At 46.3% G+C, this 27,067-nt stretch overlaps 1 protein-coding gene across 1 annotated transcript; it reads right to left on the bottom strand.

Moving 5' to 3' along the window:
* On the bottom strand, window positions 1–26,821 carry ATP4A (ATPase H+/K+ transporting subunit alpha). The gene is made up of 23 exons (XM_053398250.1): window positions 26,657–26,821; window positions 23,231–23,362; window positions 22,399–22,458; window positions 20,041–20,244; window positions 19,572–19,685; window positions 18,075–18,209; window positions 16,796–16,913; window positions 16,056–16,324; window positions 15,343–15,541; window positions 13,880–13,989; window positions 12,909–13,043; window positions 11,797–11,989; window positions 10,394–10,569; window positions 8,579–8,715; window positions 6,995–7,145; window positions 5,742–5,910; window positions 5,147–5,301; window positions 4,918–5,041; window positions 3,687–3,832; window positions 2,005–2,138; window positions 1,694–1,795; window positions 783–874; window positions 1–29 (listed from the first exon to the last, which is right to left on the bottom strand). The coding sequence occupies exons 1-23, from the start codon at window positions 26,666–26,668 to the stop codon at window positions 1–3; spliced, it is 3,096 nt and encodes a 1,031-aa protein (XP_053254225.1). The 5' UTR covers window positions 26,669–26,821.
* Window positions 26,822–27,067: the final 246 nt, after the last annotated feature.

Genomic DNA, 27,067 nt, shown 5'->3' with positions numbered 1-27,067 from the left:
TTAGTAGTAGAGTTCTTTGTCCCACCAACCTGGAGGAAGGGAATTTTTTTACGATTAATTTGCAGAATTTGTATCCCATCCTTTGGCCCCAAAAGGCCCTTGCAGCTGCATACAAAAATCAGTTTCAAAGATGTCCCCTCCCCATAATTTAAGAAAACAAGACAAACGAGGGGAAAAGTAACAGGATGGAGGATAGCGAAAGCAAGCTGAGGAACAAGTCCTTAAAATTTACAGCCAGTGTCAGTGTCGGTTCTGGCTGTCTTGCCCTTCATTCAGATAAAAGGTGAATAAGAAGTGTAGATTAGTATATAAAATCACACATGCCATACAGAAGGTGGATAAAGAAAAGTTTAACACTAAAACTCGTGGGTATCCAATGAAGATTTGGGACAAATAAAAGAAAATACTTCATGGAGCACATAGTTAAACTATGGAACTCACTCCCACAAGAGGCAGTGATGGCCACCAACTCGGATGACTTTAAAAGAGGTTTGGGCAAATTCATGGAGGACAAGGCCTACAGCAGGAATTCAGAAGCAGGCTGCCTCCGACCGTGGAGAGAGACCATTGCAGGCTTCCCTCACAAAGCCCAGGGAGCTGGAGCATCACATTCCTGCCTGCTGTTCTGAGTGCTGCTTTGGCTGCCAGATGCAGGACCAAGACCAGAAGGTTGACCCAAAGGTCAGTAGCCACAACAGGGCAGGAGAGTGTGCCTGAAGACCCACATGTCATTTCTACATTGGCAGGTGCAACAGGTGAATTCTCTTCCCCCAGTTACTTACTCCCAGGGTGTCTCCGGACTCCCAGCTTTCGGATTTCATCATAGACAAAGATGAGAAGGCCATAGGGTAGCGGCACCAGCCACCACTGGAATCTAAGCAGGAAAAAGGGTATTCAGTGCTACGTTGCTAAGCCAGCCAGCTGAGCTCAGTTATTGTTTCGTTGAGTTGGCCCAAGGCAAGACAGAAAACCATTCTCAAAAATGTAGCATCACTAGCAGGACAAAGAAAGGGAGGGGAGTCCAGGAGCTACATATAAGTGTTTATTTCAATGCATTTCAGAAACAGAATCCTTTCTCAATGATATGCAAATAACCTTGCAAAAAGGGTAACTGTTGCAAAATAAAAGCAGAGTGAAATCTCTTCTGTAATCTAAAAATTAACCAGAGATTTACCAGTAGATCTCAATTTGCCCTTTGCTGGCCTAGGAGATGCTTCCACTAACAGAACAAAGCTGCTGGGCTGCTGTCCATGGTGCTGGGCGAAAGAGAGCCCTATCTACTGTATACAGTGTCTGTGCTCATCTGCTTTCCCCCTTTCAGGTTAGCATGGAGAATTAGGAAGCTGAGCTGGATGGGTGAGTTAAGTGGTGGCGTCACAACTCTGTACAAGGTGATATATTAAGTCATACCAAGTCAGGCTACCTTGCTCCATCTATCTGGAGGTGCCATTTGTATACTGATGGACATCTGCTCCAGTTGGCAGAGCAAAATGGTCAGGGGTGATGCTGACCAAAAACATCTGGATGGCCCTCCATTGACTGCCTTTTGAGAGACATCAGTTCAAATAAGCCTACTAGCTTTATTAGTTCCAGCTGCCCTGCTCTCTTCTACAGAGTATCCTCCATTGGTTGTTCGTTTTTTGGAGTGGCGTGGAGGGCTAAATTTGCCCCATGGAGGCATGTGAGGTCTTACCTTATAGGCATAAAGTTGAAGATGTTGGGCATCCCAGGGCAGTAGCAGAGGAAGCAGCCCAGGCAGAGCTGGAACACGATGGCGATCACCAAGACTTTGTTCCTGAAAAGGGAAGAGGGTGTTTCAGGGTGGGTGGCGAATAGGAAGGCATATGGCTGCTCTTGGTTTCAGCAAAATAGGTAGCATGATTGAGGGGAGATGGGGGCAGGGTGCTTCTATCACAATAACTTCTGTTACAAGAACGGAAAATGCAGCGTATTGTATAGCACAGAACCATGTTTGGCTTGGAGATTCATTCGGCTCCCACGTACCGGAAGAATCCCTGCTGGAAGACAGAAAGGCGTCGCGTTTTGCGGATGAGCACATCGGCGATCTGGCACATCTCAATGCTGATGAAGAAGACGGTGTAGCAGGTGTACTCCTGGTACAGGCGCTGCCCAAAAGTCTGCAAGTGGGAAGAATCGATCAGTGAGGACGGAGTGATGCTTGGCTATCTTCTGCCCTCTCTCCCTGCACCAGCTGCACTCACCAGCCTAGGGGGCCCAGTGGCGCCTCCTGCAAGGGAAAAGCTGGGCTTCCCATTCCCTACACAGGATCTGGGCTCTGATGGACAACCTGTTGCCTTCTACGTGCTGTTGGGCTGCAACTCCCTACTATGGGCTATGCTGGCTCTTTTGTGAGTCATTCCAATAAACGACGGGAAGCTGCCCCATCAACCTCAGTCTGCTTGCCCCACCTGCCTCCCATCTTATGTGCAACCCACCCTGGGTGTTAGTGTGCCTCCTGCTCGGTCTCAGTGCTGCCTCATGTGGAACTGAACAAGGAGTAGAAGGAGGAGGAGGACGACAAAACCAGAATGAGTTGGCTCTGCCTGCCATTGGATCTCTGGCTCCACCTACTGCTGACCTCTCTGCCTTACGCCCTACCAGTCCTCAAGGTCACCAACCACCCCTGATAAAATACTATACAGTCATACCTCTGGTTACAGATGCTTCAGGTTGTGTTTTTTTGGGTTACGGACCTGCCAAAACCCAGAAGTACTGGAATGGGTTACTTCCGGATTTCGGTGGTTGTGCATGCGCAGAAGTGCTGAATCGCAACCTGCACATGTGCAGACGCGCCACTGCAGGTTGCAAATGCTGCAGGTTGCAAACGTACATCCCGCACGGATTATGTTCGCAACCCAAGCGTCCACTGTATATGATTTTATAATAATAATAATAATAATAATAATAATAATAATAATAATAATTTATTATTTGTACCCCACCCATCTGGCTGGGTTTCCCCAGCCACTCTGGGCGGCTTCCAACAAAGATGAAAGATACACTAAAATATCACATATTAAAAACTTCCCTGAACAGGGCTGCCTTCAGATGTCTTCTGAATGTCAGGTAGATGTTTATCGCTTTGACATCTGATGGGAGGGCGTTCCACAGGGCGGGCGCCACTACCGAGAAGGCCCTCTGCCTGGTTCCCTGTAACTTGGCCTCTCACAGTGAGGGAACCGCTAGTGATTAGCTGCACTGTCCAGGATCTAGGGCAAACCTTTATGTTTTAAACCTACTCTACCTCTCCATACACAGACGCAAAGTTCCTGCCCGATTAGGGCAATTTAAAGTTGTTGTTGTTTTAAATAATAATTTAACGGATAATTCAGTTAAACATTGTGGGCCACATTCATCACACAGTTTGTGATTTCCAGCAGCTGGCATTCAGAGGCTTACTGCCTCTGACAGTGGAGGTATAGAATCATAGAATTCTAGAATTGGAAGATATAGGCCAACCCAAGGTAGAACACAGGCATCATAGGAAATCAACAGTGTTCTTTCTGCCTTCTCAGTAAGCTGGCCAAGTGCTTCAGGACCCATGTTCTCCTCACATTTCTTTGTCTTTAAATGGGCTGCCTTTCAGAGACAGGACTGTTCCCAACAAAGCAGGACATCTGGCCATCCTGCCTGGAGGCCAGAAGCAGCATGTCTCCTCCACTCACCCACTCTTGTCCGTAGCTATCCTGAACATCTTGGATATGGTCATTCTCCCAGGCTGCCCGAAGACCCACACACTTCAGCGGGTACCAGCCTTCCTGGGCCATGGCGGTGAAGTAGTCGGTGAAGCCGGCAAAGGACTGGATGGCTCCTGCGTGGCAGGGAAGAACAAGGGAGTTTGTGTCAGTGGGCGGCCAATCCCAAAGGCTGGTCCATTAGAGCACATGGAGCCACTGCCCCCCTGACCCAAGCTGCCCCAAAACATTCCCAACCTGCCTGCCTGGTGTAGTGGGCCTGGGGTTTTGGGAAGGGCCATGGACCTGCTACCATTTCTGCAGCAGGGTCTTGGCAGCATCCCTTTCTCCAGAGTCCCAGAGCCACCCAAATCAGCATGAAAGGGGAGCTTTTAAGCCACTGGGAAGAAGTGTTACCACCTTTCTTGCTGATTGGAACCAATCAGAGTGAAAGGAGGTGAGTCGGCCACAGAGGATTGGCTCCTCGGGTCTACCCAGAGAAGGTGTGTGGGAACAACACCAAGGAGGAGAAGTTGTTCCCTTTGCTGCAAAGCTGAGCACTGAAAATAAGGCACACCAGTTTCAAGAGAACAGTGTGCAAGTTCTGTAATGTACAGTTGAGCTTTATGGAAGAAACAACTTTAGTCACTCCGAAAGAAGAAACTGGAGCAGCTTCAGATCATTACCCTGCATGCACTTGCACAGAAAATGGTAGCTCTAGATCAGGGTTCTAGATCATTCCCATCATCTCCTAGCTAGCAGGACCAATGGTCAGAGATGATAGGAATTGTAGTCCAAAAACAGCTGGAGACCCAAATTTGGGAAACTGATCTAGATGAAAGGTGTCCTGCGGAGATCTGCATGGATATCTGTAGTGGAACCCTAATTATTATTGCATAATTATATGTTTATTTATGATCTTAGAAGGTTGTATAATCTCAGAAGGGGCGTGGCTGTGAGGGAGCCTGGCTGCGCTCATCATGAACGGATCCTGCACTTCTGAATTTGCCACTGCACAACCGTCCATCACTGCTCAGATGATGTGCCTTTCTCCTCCCCATGTGGTGATAAGGCATGAGATGGGGCAGGTATCTAAGCCAATTCCTGCCACTCCCTATAGAAACTCCACTCCACATGGAGCCTACCTAGGCTTCCCTGCAACATAGCTTGCTCTCCCCGCTTTCCAACCTCTAGGCTCCCCCCTTCCAGCTCTAATACGCACCGATCTGGAAGTAGGAATAGACCGCTAGCGCTTCATTGACCAGACGGTCCCGTCGAGGGTTGCGTGGTTTCAGGTGCATGATGTCGCTCTCAGCCCTTTCATAGGCCAGGGAAACTGAGGGGAACTGAGAAGAGAGATGAGAAAGGTTTTGGTTTTGGAGTTGGGGGTCGGAAACAAGACTGAGGAGCCCTGGGAAAGAGCCTCTGCTGGATTAGTGTTGGCCACTCACAATGTCTGTGCACAGCTCGATGAACAGGATGGTGATACAACCCAGAGGGAGTGGGACACTGACAGTGATGTAGATCAGATAGGGCGTCAGCTCTGGGATGTTCTTGGTCAGGGTGTATGCAATGGATTTCTTGAGATTGTCAAAGATCAGGCGCCCTGAAAGGAAGAAAAGAATGAAAGAAAGATGGCGGTGGGTTTAATGGACGACTCCTGTCGTTGAGCTGGGATTCCTTCCATCGAACTTTTCTGGATGTTATCTGCGGGTCCCTTCCAGGCCTGTGGTTCTGTGTCCAGCAAAGTTTGGAATCTAATAGAGGAAGCTGTTGAACTTGCTATGTACCCCTAAATGGTACAATCTTCTGCTGTCTTGCATGACACACAGTCAGGGTTCATGCAAACCTAGTAGACCCCTTTAGACATCCCTGGCTAATTGCTAAGACTGCTGGCTTTTCCATGAGTAGTGGAATGCCACCTTCTGACACTTAGGAAGTGGGTCTTCTCGGTGGTGGCACCTACCTTCCCACACGAAGTTGCCACCATCAGATGCTGATGGGCACTAACCCGCCCCCTTGTGCCACAGCCTCCCGAGAACAGACCTTGCTCGACGCCAGTGACGATGGAGGCGAAATTGTCATCCAGCAGGATCATGTCAGCAGCGTTCTTGGCTGCGTCGGATCCAGCAATGCCCATTGCCACACCAATGTCAGCTTTCTTCAGCGCTGGGGAATCATTCACCCCATCTCCTGTTACTGCCACAATAGCACCCTGCGGACAAGGGGAGAGAGAGAGAGAGAGAAAGAGAGAGAGAGAGAGAGAGAGAGAGAGAGAGAGAGAGAGAGAGAGAGAGATATGGGCCTCCTGTAGATGGGTGTTTTATTGCAGGTGCATGCTGTTAATATGTCTGCGACACAATCTTAGCGGATCTGTGGTGGATTTACCCCATTCTTGTTGGTTCTTTTATGTTTCCCCACATAAAAGTGATCCCACATTTACTGCTGCCCTGAGCAGGAACAGTGCAACAAAAGTGGGAGATAAACAAACTGGAACATTTTTGAAATACAGTGGTACCTTGGGTTACAGACGCTTCAGGTTACAGACTCCGCTAACCCAGAAATAGTACCTCGGGTTAAGAACTTTGCTTCAGGGTAAGAATAGAAGTCGCGTGGCGGCAGCTGGAGGCCCCATTAGCTAAAGTGCTACCTCAGGTTAAGAACAGGTTCAGGTTAAGAACGGACCTCCAGAACGAATTAAGTTCATAACCCAAGATACCACAGTAAAAGGTTACAGGATTGCAGCAGGAGTTACAGGATGCACAGCAATTGGGAACAAAGCAGTGTGACCGTCCCCAAAACTTTTGCAGGCACAAACAGTATTGAAAGTGGGATTGTGTGTGACATTATGAGCAGAAATCATTACTAATGTGCAATAGATAGGATGTCTGGATGGGCTCATTCAGGGATCTACAGATGGAACCTGCAACAAAATGTTGCCATATGGAGTTCAGAGTCCCAGCCAGCTAGTCCTGCCCTTTCCCAGGATATTCCATTCCATTCCCCCCATCAAGCGTCAGTTATCATTCCATGTGGACTGAGCATGCTCAGTTCTCATTGGGCTGCCACACACCCTGGACAGCTTAGTTTCCCCTCCTAAAGTTTTTTGTACTTCTGCACACTTTAAGGTTTTCTCAGGTGCTTTGTCTTATTACACAGATAGTGTTATTTTTGATGCACAACCATCAACACTCATGCCTGAAGACTGGAAATGGAGGGAATGGTAATCGTATGAAGCAGATGATCCAAATTCACTGCGCCCACAATACCTTCTGCAGTTAGGGTTTTGTGACCCTTACCAATTTTTGACAGCTTTCCACAATGATAAGCTTCTGTTGTGGGGAGGTGCGAGCAAAGACCATCTCTGGGTGCATTTTGAGGATCTCCACCAACTCCTCGGTCTCCATGTCTTTCAGCTGGCCCCCGTTGACCACACAGGCTCGGGCGTCCCTGGATGCCGAATCAGAGAAAGGGAGAGCCCCAGGGTCACATACATAGACAGGGCCTTTGTAGTGGCTGCACCAATAATTGTGGAAAAAGTGGCATGGATGAGCCCTTTTCTGATTGCCTTTTTGCTGGCTGGTCAAGACATTCTTATTTCAGCAGCCTGCTAAGTTCATTTTGACATGTGATCAATGCCACTGTTGTATCAGTTGGGTTTTCAATGCATATTTTATGGATTTGTATAGTTGCAAAACACTTTCCATTTTACATTGTCCTGCAATTTTACATTGTTGAAATCTGCCTTGAGTGATTCATAGGCACTAGAAGGGGTGAGACAAAAGTTTTTTTGTATAAATAAAGAGCCTCAAGTTTTAAAGTGAGAGCCTCTCTTCAGTGACAAACAACACGTAGAGTTGGTGGTTTCAATGCCGGACAAACACAACTCTGCCCTTCCTTTGTTTCAGTGTGGCTGGCTTGCCACATTTTGAAGGAAGTGACCCTCTGTAGATGGAGAACTTCCTCCTGTATGGTGACTATTATACCCAGAGTCACCTAACTGCACTTTGGGATGCTTCTGAGCAGGGTGGATAAAAATCAATGATTTTTAAAAAATAATTTAAAATATCAGATTTTTAAAAAATAATTTAAAATATCAGATTTTAAAAAATTTAAATTGGATTTTTAAAAATTTAAATCGGATTTTTTAAATAAAATGCTCTTGGATGAAAAAATCTTTCTAAAGATAGTTTTCTGTTTAAGTTACATTATAGTCCAAAGGCTATTCATTAGGAAATAAGAATTTGTTTTAAGTTTTTCATGTGTGCTAAAACTCAGTCTAAGTTGTTGGTTTTTTTAAATAAAATGTTAACAAACATGGATACATATGCTATAATGTTATTGTTTGAGTTAAATAAATTGTTTAAATTGTTAATAAGGAAATGATTATTTTTCTCCTCCCAATAAAGTACGGCAGAAAAGTTGTCCCAATATAAACAGTTAACTTATTAAACCTCACAATAATTTTATAATTATCTCTGTCCATGTATTTCTAATAGTATTATTCAAAAAATGAAACCTTCATCTGGTTGTAAATATGAAGGTTATACCAGCAAGAATAAGTCTTTCTGTAAAAAAAGAGATTTAAATCAAGTCTTACTGACTAGTGATTTGAATCGTGATTTAAATTGATTTGATTTAAATCAAAGCCATGCTGCTTCTTTTTAAAAAATATATATCTTTATTAAGTTAAAATAAATACATTTATGAAAAACAGATGTACGTACAAGTAAACAAACATACAATCAAACAAACAAATAACAGAAAAATCAAACAAACCACCACACTATAAGATATAAGAAGATTAATATAATTATCATATATATTCCTGGTACAAAGCCATGCTGCTTCTGAGGCAAAGCTCTCTGGGTTTAGATACTCACCGCTTGTTGACCTGCTCCACGGGAATGCGCAGGCGGGTGGCGATATCTTCGACCGTTTCGCTGCCCTCAGAGATGATGCCCACACTGGCAGCAATGGCCTTTGCGGTGATGGGATGGTCTCCTGTCACCATGATCACCTGGAGAAGACAGGGCAGCGGTTCAAAATGGCCGTTCCTGAAGTGATCTTTGGTTGTTGTATCAACACAGATCAAATAAGCCTGACTGGAAAATGCTGATGAGAATATTGGTCTAGGTTTGGGGAGGCATCTGCACTATACAGTGGTACCTCGGGTTACATACGCTTCAGGTTACAGACTCCGCTAACCCAGAAATAGTGCTTCAGGTTAAGAACTTTGCTTCAGGATGAGAACAGAAATTGGGCTCCCGCGGCGCAGCGGCAGCAGGAGGCCCCATTAGCTAAAGTGGTGCTTCAGGTTAAGAACAGTTTCAGGTTAAGAACAGACCTCCGGAACGAATTAAGTACTTAACCCGAGGTACCACTGTACATATAAAGCACAATGAGACTACATTAAACAGTTACGGCTTCCCCAAAAGAGTCCTGGGAACTGTAGCTGGTTAAGGTGATGCTAGAAGACGCTCTTCCCCACCACAAAGCTACAATTCATAGAGTGGATTGTGGGAATTGCAGTTCTGTGAGGGGAATAGGGGTCGCCTAGCACACCTCAAGACCCTGAACAAGCTACAGTTCCCAAGATTGTTTGGGGGAAGCCAATGAGTGTTTAAAGTGGTATGATATTGTATGTTGCACATGGGGGTCCTGGGTTCAAATCCTAGCTCAGCCATGAAGCTACTTGGGTAGCTGACCTTGGCTCAGTCATAGTCCCTGAGTTTTTCTCAAGGGAGGGTAGGAAATATATGTAGTTTTAATGTCAGGCCCCTGACCTTTAAAAAAAAAAAAAAAGCTTTCCCAGTGAATCAGAATTCCATCATTTTATATTCAGGAACGCTCAGTCCCTGCCTCTAATTTAATTATTTATTTAATGATGGTTTGTTTTATTACGGGATGCGGGTGGCGCTGTGAGTTAAAACACTGAGCCTAGGGCTTGCTGATCAGAAGGTCGGCGGTTCGAATCCCTGCGACAGTTCGAATGCACATCAAAGTGCAAGTGGATAAATAGGTACTGCTCTGGCGGGAAGGTAAATGGCGTTTCTGTGCGCTGCTCTGGTTTGCCAGAAGCAGCTTAGTCATGCTGGCCACATGAACCAGAAGCTGTACGCCAGCTTCCTCTGCCAGTAAAGCGAGATGAGCACCCCAACCCCAGAGTTGGTCACGAGTGGACCTAATGGTCAGGGGTCTCTTTACCTTTACTAGTTTGTTTTATTATTAAGTTTATATCCCACCAAGGTGGCACACACGGTCCCGTCCCTCGTCCCCCCGGTGACGTTCATCATGGCTGAGTGGGGATTTGAACTCTGGCCTCCCAAGTCCAAGTCTGACATTCTGACCACTAACCCACACTGGCTACATACCACTGCAACTCTATATATGACTAACGGCCACTAGAGATATCATCCCTATTGCCCATACAAAATGTAAATTATTATTTTTCACCCCCAAGCCCTGCATGCCTCCCATTTCCACAATCAGAAGCTGGCTGAACTGGCAGGTGAATCTTATTCCAGTATTCCCTAGTCTTGAATCCTCAGATGTTGGACTACAACTCCCATCATCCCTGACCACCAGTCCATTCTGGCTGAGGCTGATGGGAGTTGTAGTCCAACAACATCCGGGGGACCAAGGCTGTTAATTTTTCCGACGGAGCCAGAAACACCCCGGAACAGCTGGCAGCATACCCGGATGCCAGCAGTGCGGCATTTCATGACGGCGTCAGGCACGGTGGCTCTGGGTGGATCAATCATGGAGATGAGGCCTGCAAAGCAGAGCCCACTGGTGGGGAAGTTCATCTCGTCGCTGTCAAAGTTGTAGCCGCGTGGGAACTCGCTCTGGGGAAGGTACAGGTGGCAGAAGCCTGTGGGGAAAGAGAATCACAGTAAGGCCTCTACCAAGGGTGGAAGAAGAGAAGAAGAAGAGTTTGGATTTGATATCCTGCTTTATCACTACCCTATGGAGTCTCAAAGCGGCTAACATTCTCCTCTCCCTTCCTCCCCCACAACAAACACTCTGTGAGGTGAGTGGGGCTGAGAGACTTCAGAGAAGTGTGACTGGCCCAAGGTCACCCAGCAGCTGCATGTGGAGGAGCGGGGAATCGAACCTGGTTCACCAGATTACGAGTCCACCGCTCTTAACCACTACACCACACTTAGAGGCATCATCAGAAAAAGAGGAAACATATCACCAAAGAAGAGGACATGAATCTGCATATAATCTGCATATGGTAGTATTTTCCTTTTCAGTATTGTTTTACTACTAGGTTGTGTGCCACCTTTGGAAGGAAGTGGCAAGGTAGAAATGCAATTAATAATGTGTAGAGATGTGCATTTAGAAATAATTGGGCCACATCCACACCATACATTGAAAGCACTATGCACTTTGAAGAGTCATGGCTTCCCCCAAAGAATTCTGGGAGCTGTAGTTTGCTAAGCGTGCTGAGAGTCATTCAGAGACCCCTATATTCCCCCACAGAGCTACAATTCCCAGAGTGGTTTAACAACCAAACACAGAGAATTTGGCTCTGGCTCCACCTACTGCTGACCTCCTGGCCTCCTGCCCTTGTGGTCTCGTTGGACACTTGCTTAGGAAGGTCATAGCTCAGGGGCAGAGCACCTGCCTTGCATGCAGAAGGTCCCAGGTTCAATCCCCAGCATCTCCAGGTAGGGCTGGGAGAGTTCCTTTATCTAAAACCTTGGACAGCAGTTGCCGGTCAGTGTAGATGATACTGACTTAGATGGGCCAATGGTCCAACTCAGTACAAGGCAACTCCTTGTGTTTCAGCCAGTTGACAGGATCAGCACATCAGGATGAGTGCTGGGCGGCTTGGAGCTGTCATTGACATTTCTCACAATGCCATTTGACGTTCCAACATCCTAAGCCATTGTGGGAGAGTGAAATGGGAGCTCCATGTCACTCCTGAGAGCACTGACACAGAAAATCCACCAGAGGGAGAGAGAGAGTTTTGCTAAGTGTTCCCTCAAATCTATACAGCTGGCTTTGATGGTACCTCAGAATACAGACCTGGCCTTTATCAGGTCCCAAGTTCTACCAACAACACACCCACACCCACACCCACCCGCCTTACCCAGTACACGCTCGCCCAGCCCGCCAAGGTCCATGTAAGCTGTTTGGAAAGCCTCCTTCCACTGTTCGTCGAGGGGCAGCTCTTGACCCTTGATCATGATGGTGGAGCACCGTTCCAGGATGCGCTCAGGAGCTCCTTTCATCACCATCAGGTAGCGCTGGTCTCGAGGGTCCTCGAGCTCATGGATGGAGAGCTGGAGCGAAGAGGGGTAGCAGGAGACACAGGAGGACTCATTCATAAACATACGCCCTGCGTTTTAGCCTCCTTTCTTTTGCCCTCTTGTTGGGGAGAGCGGGACTGAGGCCTAGTCTGGGCACACGGCAGACAATGGTGCTATCAGGGCAGAACTTGGGCGGGGGGGGCATTCTGCAGAAGGATCACCCCCAAACGCAAGAGGGGTGGGCTTACGACATGTTGAAGTAAGCGATGTCATAGGCACTGCTATTCAAAATCCAGAGTCCAAAATGAACTAATGGTACACACTGGCAGTGGAACTGGTAGACTTCAGGATGTGAGTAGCTCACTCCATTTTTGAATGCATGTGAAAAACGAACAAACAACAACAACATCGCCCCACAAGTTCAATACAATAACAAGCAAATTAGTGAGAAAGCTTCAGCCCCGACCTACTCCCTAAAGTTCTACTTGCCTGAAGTTTTTCTTTTTTTTAAAAAAGACAAACATTCCCCCATAGAGCAGCATTCAAAAATGCGACCTTGCATTCTGAAGCGATGTAGTCCACTCCACCACCTTAGCACTCTAGCACAGGCATGGGGAACCTTTTTATTTTTAGACCGAGGGCCACATTCCCTTCAAAGCAACCTTCTGGAGGCCGCATGCCAGTGGTGGTGGTGGTGGGGGGTCTGAGGCAAAATCAGGAGCAGCAACCCATGTAAATGTTTCCTATATCCTTCATCTACGCCAGCAAGGGGCGTTATCAGAGGTGAAGCTTGCTTTGCAGGCAGGGTTGGTGAGTACAGAAGAGAACTGGGTCTTTATAGGCCAATGGGCTGCCTCAGAGTTTTCTGCAGTTCATTCTGAGATAACTGAACAAGGCTGGCTGAGGCTGGCAAAGGCCTAGTCAGCCCTTCAGAGCAGAGTCAGCAGCTGACCTGGAACTTGTTGGTAGAGTTGAAGGGGATCTCACAGGCTTTCTTGTAGCGGTCCCGGTACTCCATCACGTTGCCCAGGGTGATCTCGGAGAACTTCAGCAAGGCTGTCTCTGAGGCGTCTCCGATGACAATCCGCTGGGGTCAGATGCCAAAGAGAAAATGGACAGAGGTCAGTACAGCTGAAATGCAGCACCAGGGGCGAGGAGAGAAAAGGCACATTTTAGAACCAGCCCTGATGATCTGGAGACACCATCTCCACAAAAGGGACTGACAAGTTTACTTACAGATTGACTGGAGATGGAAGAGTCTCTGAGCATAAGAAGAAGGCAACCTATTGCCACACATGTAGGATTGGTGGGCAGGGCGTAGGCTCCTCCAGGCTTGATTTGACACAAACAAGCACCAGAGATACAGTCTTCCCTCAACCCTGGGTCCTCAGATGCTGTTGGACCACCTCCCATCATTCCTGGGCATTTGCCAAGCAGGTTGTGGACGATGGGCTTTGTAGTGTTTTCCCTATATGTTATTATATTGTGAATCGCTTCAGGATGCTTTATGGGAAGCAATTCACAAATAGAACGAAGAATAATAGTTCAACAGTGCCTCTGCTTATCGATGGATTTGGTTGATTCAATAATATATGATATTATTACTCCTTAAGATTCATTCCACCCATGAGAGTAATGGCTTTTATGTTATTCTGTGTTTAAAGGCTTCTATTTTTATTGTACCATCCTGATGTGTAGTTGTGGTGGTGATGTTGTTGTTGCTGCTGCTGTTAACCCAATGATGTGTTTTCTTTAAGTTGCTTTTCTTGCTTTAATTAAAAAGCATATTATTATTTTAAACAAATACTATTTAAATTATTATTTGAAACATTAGCTTCAGCTAAGTTGCTGCATTGTGTACTTTTGGACGGCACATTTACTAGCAGAAACGTATTCCAGCCATATCCCATTGCTCTTCCTTACCTTTGGGACAGGGACGCTATCCTGGCCTGATTTGAAAAAGGCGCGGTTGCAAAGGCTCACCACTTTGCAGAGAGCTCTCCACGTCTCAGAGGACTGATCAAAACTTTGCCCTGGAAGGCACAAAATGAGACAGAGTGAGGGGAGGTGGCACTAATAGTTTTTTTCTGTATCAGACGGCTTAGGACCGAGTTATCCAAAGGATTGCTTTCACCCATATGAACCAGCCTGGGCCATGACATTAGCCTCAGAGGCCTTGCTCACTGCAAGCATTTAATGATTCTAATGAACTGGTATATTGGTGTCCATTATAGTTCAGATATTATTGATTTATTTGAGGTGCCTGTGGTCCCTACCCTTTACCCAAGAGTCCCAGGGAGGCCAACCATTACATTAAAATAACAAAAAAAATGTCCAGTAGCACCTTAGAGACCAAGTTTTTTTCTAGGTATAAGCTTTCATGTGCATGCACACTTCTTCAGATACTCTGCAACAGAAGTCACCAGACCCTTATATATAGAGGGAGGACATAAATCTGACATCAGGAATCACAAGACAGAGAAACCAGTAGGAGAACACTTCAATCTCACAGGACATTCAATACAAGATATCAAAGCAGCTGTCTTATTACAAAAGAATTTCAGAAACAGACTTGAAAGAGAAGTTGCTGAATTACAACTTATTACTAAACTGAAAACAATGGAGAGACCTGGTCGGAATAGAGATAGTGGATTCTTGTCTCATTATACATGCTAAAGCTATTTTTGGTCATCTGCATACTATCTCTTGCTTTTTCCTGTAGGACTAATAGCAGGAATTAACAGTCGTCAACAGGTTTACCATACCCATTGAGTCAATCACCCATCTCCTACTACCCTTCTGAGAAATACCCCACCCTCCTTCTCTATATAAGGGTCTGGTGATTTCTGTTTCAGAGTATCTGAAGAAGTGTGCATGCACACAAAAGCTTATACCCAGAACAAATTTAGCTGGTCTCTAAGGAGCTACTGGACAATTTTTTATTTTTATTTATTTATTTCGCCTGTGTCAGACCAACATGGCTACCTACCAGAAATTAAAATAACAATTGACATGGTGACACTGCATGGTGGTTTCTGACATCAAGGAGCAAGTTTCTGGCTGTGTTTGGATATGATTGGTCGTGCTGGGTGGCAGGAGGAGGGAGCTGACAGCCATGGCCACCTGCTGGACTGCTTCTAAGTTGGAAGGCAGGCAGGTGGGGGCAGGTGGGAGAAGACTGAAGATGGTGGAACAGTGCACTATTCGCCCTAATGGACCAGCCTCCACCAATAGCCATGGATGATGGGAACTGTAGTCCAATAACACACATATTCCGCACCCCTGATTTAAATCAATTGACCCTGCCTTTCCTGGCCAACCCTATCCATTAGTCTCTCGGACACAAGTGCCTCTGGCCCAGCATTTGTGAAGCCCAGACTCTGCACCTGACTGATCTTCTGTGGTGTCCGCTGTATGGATCTGGTTGTCAAACCAAAGGTGGGAGACAGTCATGCGGTTCTGAGTGAGAGTCCCTGTTTTATCAGAGCAGATGACAGAAGTTGAGCCCAGCGTCTCGACGGCCTCCAAGTTCTTCACCACACAGTTCTTCCGGGCCAGGCGTTTGGCTGTGAGGGATAGACAAACCTATGAAGAAAGAGAGAGAGACAAAGACAGAGAGATGGAAATGTAGAAAACTTCAGCTGAAAATACTTATAATGAAGGAAAGGTTACCATGTTTCAGGCTTTGGGGCTGCATACTACAACACTAAATCACATTTGAAACACATTTCTCCCCTCAAAGAATTCTGGGAATTGTAGTTTATCCCTCATAGAGTTGCAATTCCCAGCAACCCAGTGCAAACTACAATGCCCAGAATTCCTTGAGGGGCAAAATTTGCTTTGAATGTGCTTCAGAGGAATAGCGTGTACACAACGTTTGTTAAAAGTGAGCAAGAGGGGCATGATAAATCTATGAAGATTATGCATAATATGAAGAAAGTGGACAGGGGAATTTAGTTTTCTCTCTTTCTCATAAATCTGTAACTCTGAGGCATCCACTGAAGCTGAATGTTGGAAGATTTGGGACAGACAAAAGAAACACGTCGAGGGCTACATGTTCCCCACCCCTGCCCTAAAACTGAGGGAGAGCGATACTTACAGTGACAGTTGCCAGAAGGCCCTCGGGGACGTATGCCACCACAATGGCCATGAAGAAGACCATGGCCTTAAGAAAGGGGTATCCAATCACCATGGCGACCACAAAGAAGGTGGCCCCAAAGAAGATGGCCAAGCCGGCAATGATGTCGACAAAGTGCTCTATCTCGATGGCGATGGGCGTCTTCTCATTCTCCACGCCCGAAGCCAGGCTGGCAATGCGCCCAATGATGGTACGGTCCCCAGTGTTAATGATGATACCCGTGGCTGTGCCTGAGAGGACACAGGCAGATAAACAGAGCTGGTATGGGTTCATAAACGTGACCCCCCCAAACTTCTTTAGGGAGGGGCATGTCCAGATGGCCAGGCCCCCCAGGGTGCATTCTTCACAATGGGAAACCATTCGTAAAGACTCTGTGTGGATTTGGGCCAGGCCCTGCCAGCTTTGTAGATCACGGGAAGCAGCGATGGTTGAGTAGCTTTTAATGGTCCTCCCGCTGCCTCACTCAGGATGAAGACCCTCAAGAAAAGTGGTCAAGGACTGCATACTGGCAGTGGGCAGGGCCAAATCCCAAAGCAGGACCATAATATAGATATATGCACTACACACACACACACACACACACACACACACACACACACACACTATTCTCTCTCTCTCTCTCTCTCTCTCTCTCTCTCTCTCTCACACACACACACACACACACTGCCCACCCATTCACACACACATGGACACCTTCCTACCTTCTAAGCACATGGTAGAGAAGAAGGCAATGTTTCTAGTTTCCAGGGGGCTCTCGTGGGTGCATTCGGGGGCTCTTGTCTGAGGCTCTGATTCCCCAGTCAGAGAGGAATTATCCACCTGAAAGGGAGAGAGAGAAGTGTGATTCATGCATGTGGCTATTTGCCATGGACTGCCTCTCCCCACATGAACTGACATGGTCCTCACCGAGATAATCATCTGAGGCCCTTCTTTGTGTGCCCTCTCCATGGGACACAAGAAGGAGCCTTTTCAGTGGTGGCCCCCTGCTTGTGGAACGCTCTCCCCATGGAGGCATACCTGACACCATCTTTGTGTACTTTTATGTTGCAGGCAAATATTTTTCTCTTTATCTGGGCTTTGGTCCTTAATTTCAAGGGTGGCATGGTGGCCTCTATTAGAGGGGCATATCTGCATAACTGTGTTTTTAGCTTTCCCCCTTGGTTTTATAAATGTAATTTGTTTTGCGCCACTCTGTGAGAAAAGGGACTAATGAATATTGATATTAATATCAAAAGCCCTTGCTTACCCCTCGCTTTCCTCCCTGAAATTTACCCTCCTGCACCAACCCACCATTCTAGAAAGGTGGGTTTTATCCAATGTTTCTTAGCCTCAGAGTAGACCCTTGGAAATTAAAGGACACCATCACCTTAGGCCCATCAATTTCAGTGGGTGTATTCTGAGCAGAATTGAGTTGGATACAAACTCTTTGCATGTAACGAACAGGTGAGTATGGACGCCTGGGTAGGTGAAAATTTGTTGGCAGGGAGGGATTTGTTTAGGTAAAAGTGGCTGGTGGGGGAAGGGTGAAGCACTGTGCTGCAGTTGCAGAGGAGAAGGAGAAGGGTGAAGCCCTGTGCTTCTCTGCTGCAACTGCGTAGAAGTGGCTATCAGGATTCACATGCTCCAAGTGACCAAGTAATGCGTCAGCTCCCTTCCCAGTCCCATCTTGTCCAGCACTTTCTTCTCAGAGTGGTCAACCAGATGCTTCTGGGAAGTCCCCAAGCAAGGTTGTAGCCTTCTTGCATTGTCTTTCTCCAACAACAGGCATACTGCCTCAGGTAGTGGAAGTGGTACATAGCCATCATACGTTGTAGCTATTGGTAGCCTTGTCTTCCATGAATTTATCTACTTCTCCCCAGGCAAAAAAATAATAATCAGACTTTATGGTTTGCTTCATCCAGGAGAGGGCAGCAGAGGCACAAGCTACGAGAAGGTAGGTTTTGCTTAGAATTTCCCCCTTCCCACAAAGGTCTTGTGTACCTTGCAGCCTTGCGAGGTGATAATCCTGATGTCTGCTGGGACTCGGTCTCCCCCTTTGATCTCCACCAGGTCGCCCACCACCAGCTGATTGGCGTTGATCTGGAACTTGTCACCATCTCGAATCACTGTGGCTTGCTGTGGTCGGGAGGAACAAGAGTCAGACGTTAAAACTTGGAAACCTATAAATCAAACCACACCTCCAGATGGGACTATTGTAATGCGGGGCGCGGGTGGCGCTGTGGTCGTGGTCTAAACCACTGTGCCTCTTGGGCTTGCCGATCAGAAGGTTGGCTGTTCGAATCCCCACCACGGGGCGAGCTCCCGTTGCTCTGTCCCAACCTAGCAATTTGAAAGCACGCCAGTGCAAGTAGATAATTAGGTACTGCTGTGGCGGAAAGGTAAATGGCATTTCCGTGCACTCTGGTTTCTGTTGCAGTGTTCCGTTGTGCCAGAAGCAGTTTGGTCATGCTGGCCACATGCCCTGGAAAGCTGTCTGTGGACAAACGTCGGCTCCCTCGGCCTGAAAGTGAGATGAGCGCCACAACCCCACTGGACTTAACCATCCAGGGGTCCTTTACCTTTACCTATTGTAATGCACTGTATTTGAGCCTGCTGCCATGACCATGCAGCACCTCTGCTGAAATAGCAGCACTGGCTGGTAATTTGCTGCCTAGCCATGGCTGTCTACACATTACTGCTTATTTTGGTTCCAGTGTTCTCCCACTGCTGGTGTTTTTGAAGCTGAATAGTCATGACATTAGCCACAGTCCATAGGTGTCTTGTAGCTATCTCGCAGTTTACCCATCAACATCTTCTGCCTCATCCCTTTAACTGAAGATGCTTGGGATCAAAATTATTATTATTATTATTGTTGTTGTTTAGTCGTTTAGTCGTGTCCGACTCTTTGTGACCCCATGGACCAGAGCACGCCAGGCACTCCTTATTATTATTATTATTACTCCTTATTAATAATAATTATTATTAATTAGATTTATATACAGCCCTTCATCATAAGATTTCAGAGTGGTTTGCAGAATAAAATACATGATAAAAACAATTTTAAGGTTCCTGATTGGTGCAATGAATTCTTCCTTCCATACGGTAACAGAAACTCTTCCCCAGAAGATAAAGAGAAGTCAGGGGAACTCTGAATTCCCTCATTTAATTGTTCTTAACAAAATAAGTTACTGACTACAGAAGAAAGCACTCAAAGCATGAGGTCTGCTGCTGAGCTATGATTTCTTTCCTTCAACTATTTGGATGCAGCAGGAGTAGAAAAGATCAAATGCTCTCTCTTACATTCCTCTAGTCTCCCATGGCTATTTTTCATTAAAAGAAAGAACGAATGAACGAACTTGGAATTGCCAGTTTCACTCCTACAACTTACAGGAGCCTGATCTGTGGTTGTGTGTGCACACCTGCATGTAAACCTGGCCTGATCCTTCGCTGCCTTCAGCCACATTTGCAACAGCAGGCACCCAGGAACTTTCCCCTTACCTGCGGCACTAGATTCTTGAAGCTCGCAATGATGTTGGTGCTTTTGAATTCCTGGTAGTAGCCGAAGCAGCCGGTCACGACCACGACAGCAATGAGAGCAATAGCCAAGTATAGCTATATGGGAAAGAAAGCAAAAAAGAGCCTATGATCTTTCTGTAGTATTTTGTCACTCCAGCAGCTGTTACGCCTTCAGTTTCCATTTTAAAATTCCACATTTATTGGAGCATCACTGCTGGGTGACCTGAACCTCACAAGCTTTCGCTCACCAGTTTTATTTCTCACCACTGTGTCCTCCTCATAGCATCTTTTAAGTCAGGGATGCAGAGGAGAATGGACAACAGGGCCCTCATAGGACTCCAGCTCCCATCAGCCGCAGCCAGGATGGCCAAAGCTCAGGGATGATGGGAGTTGTAGTCCAGTCACACCTGGAGGGACTACAGCTTCTCCCAGCCCTGCTTTCGGCACTTACGTTGTCTGCACTGGTGAGGTCACCTTGCCCGAGCTGGATGCCAAAGGCAATGAGGCAGATGGCTGCTGCCACCCACATGAGACACTGCAGCCCCCCGGCCAGCTGGCGGGCAAACTTCACATACTCAGGAGTGCCCTTGGGGGGCTTCAGCTCATTGGGGCCATCACGAAGAAGGATCTCTCCTGCCACAGTGCTGCTCAGGCCCTGGAAGTAGAGAGAAGGGGAGGCAGGACCATTAGAAATACTTCCCCCCAGGACTGGAGTTGGGGAATAGACAATTCTGAGTCCCTAGCTTGTCCTCTGCTTTGACAGTCCCAAATATTTGGGTCCAAGAAGGCTACCTCCCTGAAGTGTAGGTGGGTTCCCATGAGGCAAGACAGAGTGATAACAGGAAGAACCTTTATTGAACTACATCACCGGGAAATAGAGTCAAAACAACTGCTTATACAGTGGTACCTTGGGTTACATACATTTCAGGTTACAGACTCCGCTAACCCAGAAATAGTACCTTGGGTTAAGAACTTTGCTTCAGGATGAGAACAGAAATCGCGCGGCGGCGGCGCGGCAGCAGTGGGAAGCCCCATTAGCTAAAGTGGTGCTTCAGGTTAAGAACAGTTTCATGTTAAGAACGGACCTCCGGAACGAATTAAGTACGTAACCAGAGGTACCACTGTATACATTTCTGTAAGTCTGGGCCACTCCCACTCCCAACATTTAGACAGTGATTGGCTGTCTAAACTTCCAGACTGCGAATCACGACTCAGAGTTCAGTGGCTAGTGGGAGAGGCCCAAATCCTGAAATGTTCTGTGATTGGACAACATGTATCAAATCAGAACACAGGTGCTCAGAATCCTTAGTCCAGACTCAAGTTTAGGCAAACACAGACCACTGAATACACAACACTCCCCAAAACCCATTTGGTGGCTTGCTATACTTGGAGGCAGTAATGCTTCTCAATCAATAGTTTCTGGAAGCTACAGGAGGGGAGAAGGCTCATGTTCTCAGGTCCTGCTGGAGGGTTTTTCCACAGCTATCTGGGTGGCTGCTATGAGAACAGGATGCAAGATTACACGGGCCATTGGCCTGATCCAGCAGGCTGTTCTTATGTTCGTTTACTCCCAAGACTATGAAGCGCGTTCCAAAGAGATCATGAAAGCAAATGCGGGTTGTGGTGGGGAGAAAGCTTCTTCAACTTTTCTTTTACAAAAATGCATGGTTGGAAAAAAATGCACCTTGAGATCAAATCTTGATATGGCAAAAGAACCGATTTCAAACGGATTGTGTTTCTAAAAGTTCTGACACAGTAGCTCAATATTTGCCAGAAGAGCTGGGGCTTTTAGCAAAAAAAAAAAAAAAAACACAAAAAAAACAACAAAACAAAAAACCACAACAATTGAATTCTCTTAGAATTAAAGTTAGTTGGATAGTTTAAGTACTCCTTCTTACCTAAGAAGCATAATATAAGGTCCAGAGGTAGCATTATTATCAATTTAAGGTGGGGTGGAAGGTTCACAGGCTATAAAGGACTTGTTCACAAATTTATTGACAGCTGCATGAATTACGACAGCTAGGAAGTGGAAGGGGCAAGCAGAATATAAAATAGGAGAATGTTATAAAGAGGTGTGGGGATATAGCTATTAATGATAAATTAACATGTGCGGGGCATATGCAGGGGCATACGCAGGAGAAAAGATTTTGAGGACATATGGAAGGTGTTTGTAGAATCAGTATTGTTAAAACGGAAAGGGCTCAAACCATCACAAGAGGTGTTGAAATTTTGGGAGGCTGGAATGGTTGGGGGTGGGGGTGCACATTTTTATTCTTATTTATTTATGATTATTACTTTGTCAAAAGAAAAAAGAAAAAGAGAAAAAGAGAAAAAAAGAAAAAAGAAAAAGCATAATATGCCACTGACGTTGTGAGGTACCGTATTTTTTGCTCTATAAGACTCACTTTTTCCCTCCTAGAAAGTAAGGGGAAGTGTGTGTGCGTCTTATGGAGCGAATGCAGGCTGCGCAGCTATCCCAGAAGCCAGAACAGCAAGAGGGATTGCTGCTTTCACTGCACAGCGATCCCTCTTGCTGTTCTGGCTTCTGAGATTCAGAATATTTTTTTTCTTGTTTTCCTCTTCCAAAAACTATTTGCGTCTTGTGGTCTGGTGCGTCTTATAGAGCGAAAAATAAGGTAATATGTGCTTTGAGTATGAATTTTGACATTTTGGACACATTTTCAAAATCCCTGTAATATTTTGTTTCAACACTAGATGGCGGACAAACATTCAGATCGGGAGGACCCCAGACAAGAATACACCACACTCAGATTGTCGCATATCCCCTCTTTAAACCCGTGGGCATCACCTTGGTGACACTGGTCCGATGCTTGAGCTCCAGGTCTTCTATGGACAACTGGTGATCGTCCTAAAAGGGAAAGCAGACCCAAGATGAAGAGAGAGTGGCTTCAGAGGGGGGAGGGAAATGGATCTTGGGTGGCAGGGACTGCCTGCAGCCGCTGCTGCCTCACAACTACCACATAAAAGGTAAAAAGAGAGAAAAAAGGTAAAGGGCCCCTGGATGGTTAAGTCCAGTCAAAAGCGACTATGGGGTTGCGGCGCTCATTTCACTTTCAGCCCGAGAGACCTGGCGTCTGTCCACAGTCAGCTTTCTGGGTCATGTGGCCAGCATGACTAAACAGCTTCTGGTGCAACAGAACACCATGATGGAAACCAGAGCGCATGGAAACGCCGTTTACCTTCCCTATTTATCTACTTGCACTGGTGTGATTTCGAATTGCTAGGTTGGCAGGAGCTGGGACAGAGCAATGGCAGCTCACCCTGTCATGGGGATTCAAACCACCGACCTTCCGATTGACAAGCCCAAGAGGCTCAATTGTAAGCCTACAGGAGCCCCTCAGAGCAGAAGGGACCCCACCTTAAAGTAGCCGCCGTCTCTGCCAAGGTCACCCAATGAGCTTGGTGGCTGAGCAGAGATTTAAACCTACGCCTTTTGCCAAGTCACCATGTTGCCTTTCCAGATAACAAGTAACACTGGCAGCAATAGATAGGGTGGTAAATATGATAAATAAATATTATGGAAGTGTGACTGCAAGCAAGGGCCTTTCCTCAGTTGCCTCTCTGTCTCAAGGAATAAGAGCCCCTTTGAGAACGTCCAAATCAGCATTCAGCTGACTTACCACATCCATCTCTTTCTTCATACTCTCCAACTTCTCTTTCTTCTTTTCCCCTTTCTTCTTCTTCTTGATCTTGACATCCATTTCCCCACCAGGATGTTTCTCCATTTCCACCGAGTACATCTCGTACTTGTCCTGGAGCCAAGAGTGAGGGGAAAATAGAGATTTGTGAACTTGAACTGATGCACCATGGCAATGCAATCAGCTGAAACTTTAGTTTTGGGGAAAGGCACTCTGCACATGCTCAGAAGCACATCCTTTTATTAACCGCAAGGGGAAGGGACTTATGAATAGAGGCATTATCATCTATTAACTGCTGGGAAAGGCACTTCATACATGCTCAGAGGCGCTGTCTTTCATTAATTGCTGGGGAAAGGGTACTTTGCACATGTGCAGAGGCACTGCCTTTCATGAATGGGGGAATGCAGGTGGCACAGGCTGAGAGGGAAGGAAAGGCACTTCACACATGTTCAGAGGCCCTGGCCTTTATCGTATTTCGGAGCTCAAACCCAACAATCTCCCTTGCAGTAGAGACTGAATTCAAATTCGACAAGATAGGAGATTTTCTCAAAGTGAGGGTTCTTGTTAGGCACCCTTTCTATGTGCCTGAGGAACTGGGTGGTGGTGGTCACGAGCTTGGCTGGATCTGTTCCTCAGCATAAGAAAAAACAACCACAACTCAAGTGGATTGATCTGCCTGCATTTGCGTAGGAGAACAAAATCAGTAGTTCTAAGTGGGGGTGGGTGGGGGGGTGGGTGTCCTTTCTGTGGGTTGGGATGCAGTTTACTCCAGGGATAAGTGGATTTAAGATTGCAACCAAAATTAATTGAACCATGGCCAAACCACAGGTCAGCCCAAATCAGTTTGATTGGTTCAGGATCGAGGGTTTTTAAACCCTGCTGATTTCCGGAGGATAATTTACTTGACCCATTTAACATGTGGGACATCTCTCTTTCTCTCTCTCCTCTCTCCCTACACATAGCAATTCTCTCAAGATTTCTCCTCATATTCTTCTCTCTAGTTGGGAGAGGGGTTGTTCATTGATATTAATTTTTTGTACTGTATCTTTATTTTTACAGTGGTACCTCGGGTTAAGCACTTAATTCGTTCCGGAGGTCCATTCTTAACCTGAAACTGTTCTTAACCTGAAGCACCACTTTAGCTAATGGGGCCTCCTGCTGCTGCCGCGCCACTGGAGCACAATTTCTGTTCTCATCCTGAAGCAAAGTTCTTAACCTGAAGCACTATTTCTGGGTTAGCGGAGTCTGTAACCTGAAGCGTATGTAACCTGAGGTACCACTGTATATCTTTTTAGAGTTATGTGGGAAATGTTCCATTTGGTTGTTTACTTTTTGGTGAGTTTTCTTTATTGTTTATGACTACTTTCGTTATGTTTTTTTTTCAAAAAAATTATGCACATTTTTTCATGTAAGCCTCCTTGAGCATGTTTTTAACTATGGAAAGGTGGCATACAAATAAAAAGATTAATTAATTAATAGTTATGAGGTTTAGAATTTTTTTTAATGCCCCTGCCGGAAGCTGAGATTCTGCTCAGATGGTTGGATTCCTATTTCTACCCTGTTCTATGTTCTGTTGTGAGTTCACTGCCTGGATAACCCCAGGATATGTGAAATGAAGCCAACTTATGAAATCTTACATCTGTGCAAGACTCAACAACTGGCTCAACTTCCTAAACCCAGAATGACGGAAACTGTATTACAAATTGTCATGATTGTTCTCAGCCTTGCTATGTCTGTCGGCTGCCACTTATTCAACTTATGCAACATCTAATCTTCTATATGGGTGGTGCATTTACAATTAACAAGAAGGACTAGAACCCTCACTTTTCCTAAAAGCATGCATTGAAAGGTGGCAACACCTCGCTCCGTTGGCTCTCTTTCACTAGCTAGATGTCGAACACGACAGGGTGATTTATAAGATGCCAAGGGCAGGAAGAAGCAAACCTGCCAATTTCACCTTCTCATTTTCCACTCTTCTTTTCAGCTCTCCACATTCCCACATCACTTTGCCTGTATGCATTTTAATACAAACTGTACCCTAGTACAGTCAAACCTCGGTTGTTGAACGTAATCCATTCCGGAAGCCCTTTCAGCTTCTGAAATGTTTGACAACCGAGGCGTAGCTTCCGATTGGCTGCGGGAGCTTCCTGCACTCAAGCGGAAGCTGCGTTGGATGTTTGGCTTCTGAAAAACATTCAAAAACCGGAGTATTTACTTCCGGCATTTGGGAGCCGAAACATTCCAAAACAGAGGTGTTTGGGATCCGAGGTTTGACTGTAAATGCAATTCTGTACACATCACTTGGCTGGAGAACTGCACTGAAAAATTCAGAGAAGCGAGAATTTCAAAATAATTGCTGTATTTTAGTTTTCATGGAGTTGAACGTTAGGAGGATTTCCCTTTAAATATGAACTGGGTAGAATTTCTCCCTCATCTCTTGTCAAGGGGGACCTTTGGAAACCATAATAGCAGACTGCAGGTTTAACTCTGGCACTGTTGCTTTCCTGCAGATTCGTGCACGAATTGCGTGGGTAGGGTTCTCCAGAAGACTGTGACACCAAGAAATGCAGAACTGGAAGGACCACATAGGACATTTAGTCCAACCCCTGATCATTGCAGGGATCTTGCAACTGCAGCATCCCTGACTGAGGATGAGCCAGCCAGTTTCTGCTTCAATACTTCCAGTGAAGGAGACCCTACTGTCACACAACTCATTCCATTAGGAAGTTTCTCTTAATGTATAGCAGAAAGCTGCTCTCTTGCCTTCTCCATACATTCAGTCTATTCCTGTCCCTTGAAGTAGCAATAAACAAATCACCCCCCCCCCTTTTGCATGGCAGAATTTCAGATATTTGAAGGCAGATATCCTGTCTCCTCTTCATCCTCTCTTCTCCGAATTAAAAGCAGCCAACTCAACTGTTCTTCATAGAACTTGATTTTCCAGATTCTGCACCATCTTTGCTGGTCTATTTTGCCTGCCCCATGATATTTATGCAATAATAGTGAATTAGTGGTGGGTTCAGGCTGGGCCATCCATAAACCATTCTGCTTTATTAGCTGTTCTGCAACACCTCTCCAATGTCACTGCCACCAGGAGGGCAGTTCTTGCGCTGTAACAGTGCAACAAAAGTGGAACACCGCCCCCCTACACAACAGAACATTTGTGGTATGAAAAATTACCAGACTTCAACTGGAAACGACGGGGCTTCAGAATTTGGAAACCAAGTGGTATATCTGCCCTGAAACATCTGCAGCCACAATTAGTATTGGAAGTGGGATCACGTATAGCATCCCTGGTCCCACCACGGTCACAGATCATCAAGAATTCACAAGAAAAAGGAGGCCAGAGATGGAAACCTAAAACCTCTGTAAAACGGTGGTGTCTAGATGAAAGCAGAAGCTCCTTACCGCCTTCCCCATTTTGATTCCTTTGGGCCTGGTCTTCTCTAAGGCCAACAAGACAGACCTGGGTGGGTCTCGAGTGTCTGAGGCTGCTGCAGGTGCTCTGTGGCTCAGGGAGGGTAAACGGTGACCCCTCTTGGGTGTCCCCCTTTTATCAATTCCTCTGGGTGCCACCTTGTCCCGGGAAGGAGAGGGGATGCCAAGCCCTCTTGCGTGCTTTTTTGAAGTCACGCACCAGGAGGCGACAGCCTCGGGAGGGAGAAAACAAACACCCAGGGGAGCAGGCTTCACCTTGGACTCCCCTTTCCACCCATGGCAACTCCCTCTGGAGCAAACACATTCAGGCGTCGAAGGCAAAGACCTTGAAGGTGAGGGGGATGAAGGAACAGGCCATATAAAAGGATGGAGCTGGTGCCA

Source organism: Podarcis raffonei, chromosome 8 (genome assembly GCF_027172205.1).
Source record: "Podarcis raffonei isolate rPodRaf1 chromosome 8, rPodRaf1.pri, whole genome shotgun sequence".
In the NCBI taxonomy this organism is placed as follows: domain Eukaryota; kingdom Metazoa; phylum Chordata; class Lepidosauria; order Squamata; family Lacertidae; genus Podarcis; species Podarcis raffonei.
This window is presented reverse-complemented; position numbering and strand designations above follow the sequence as displayed.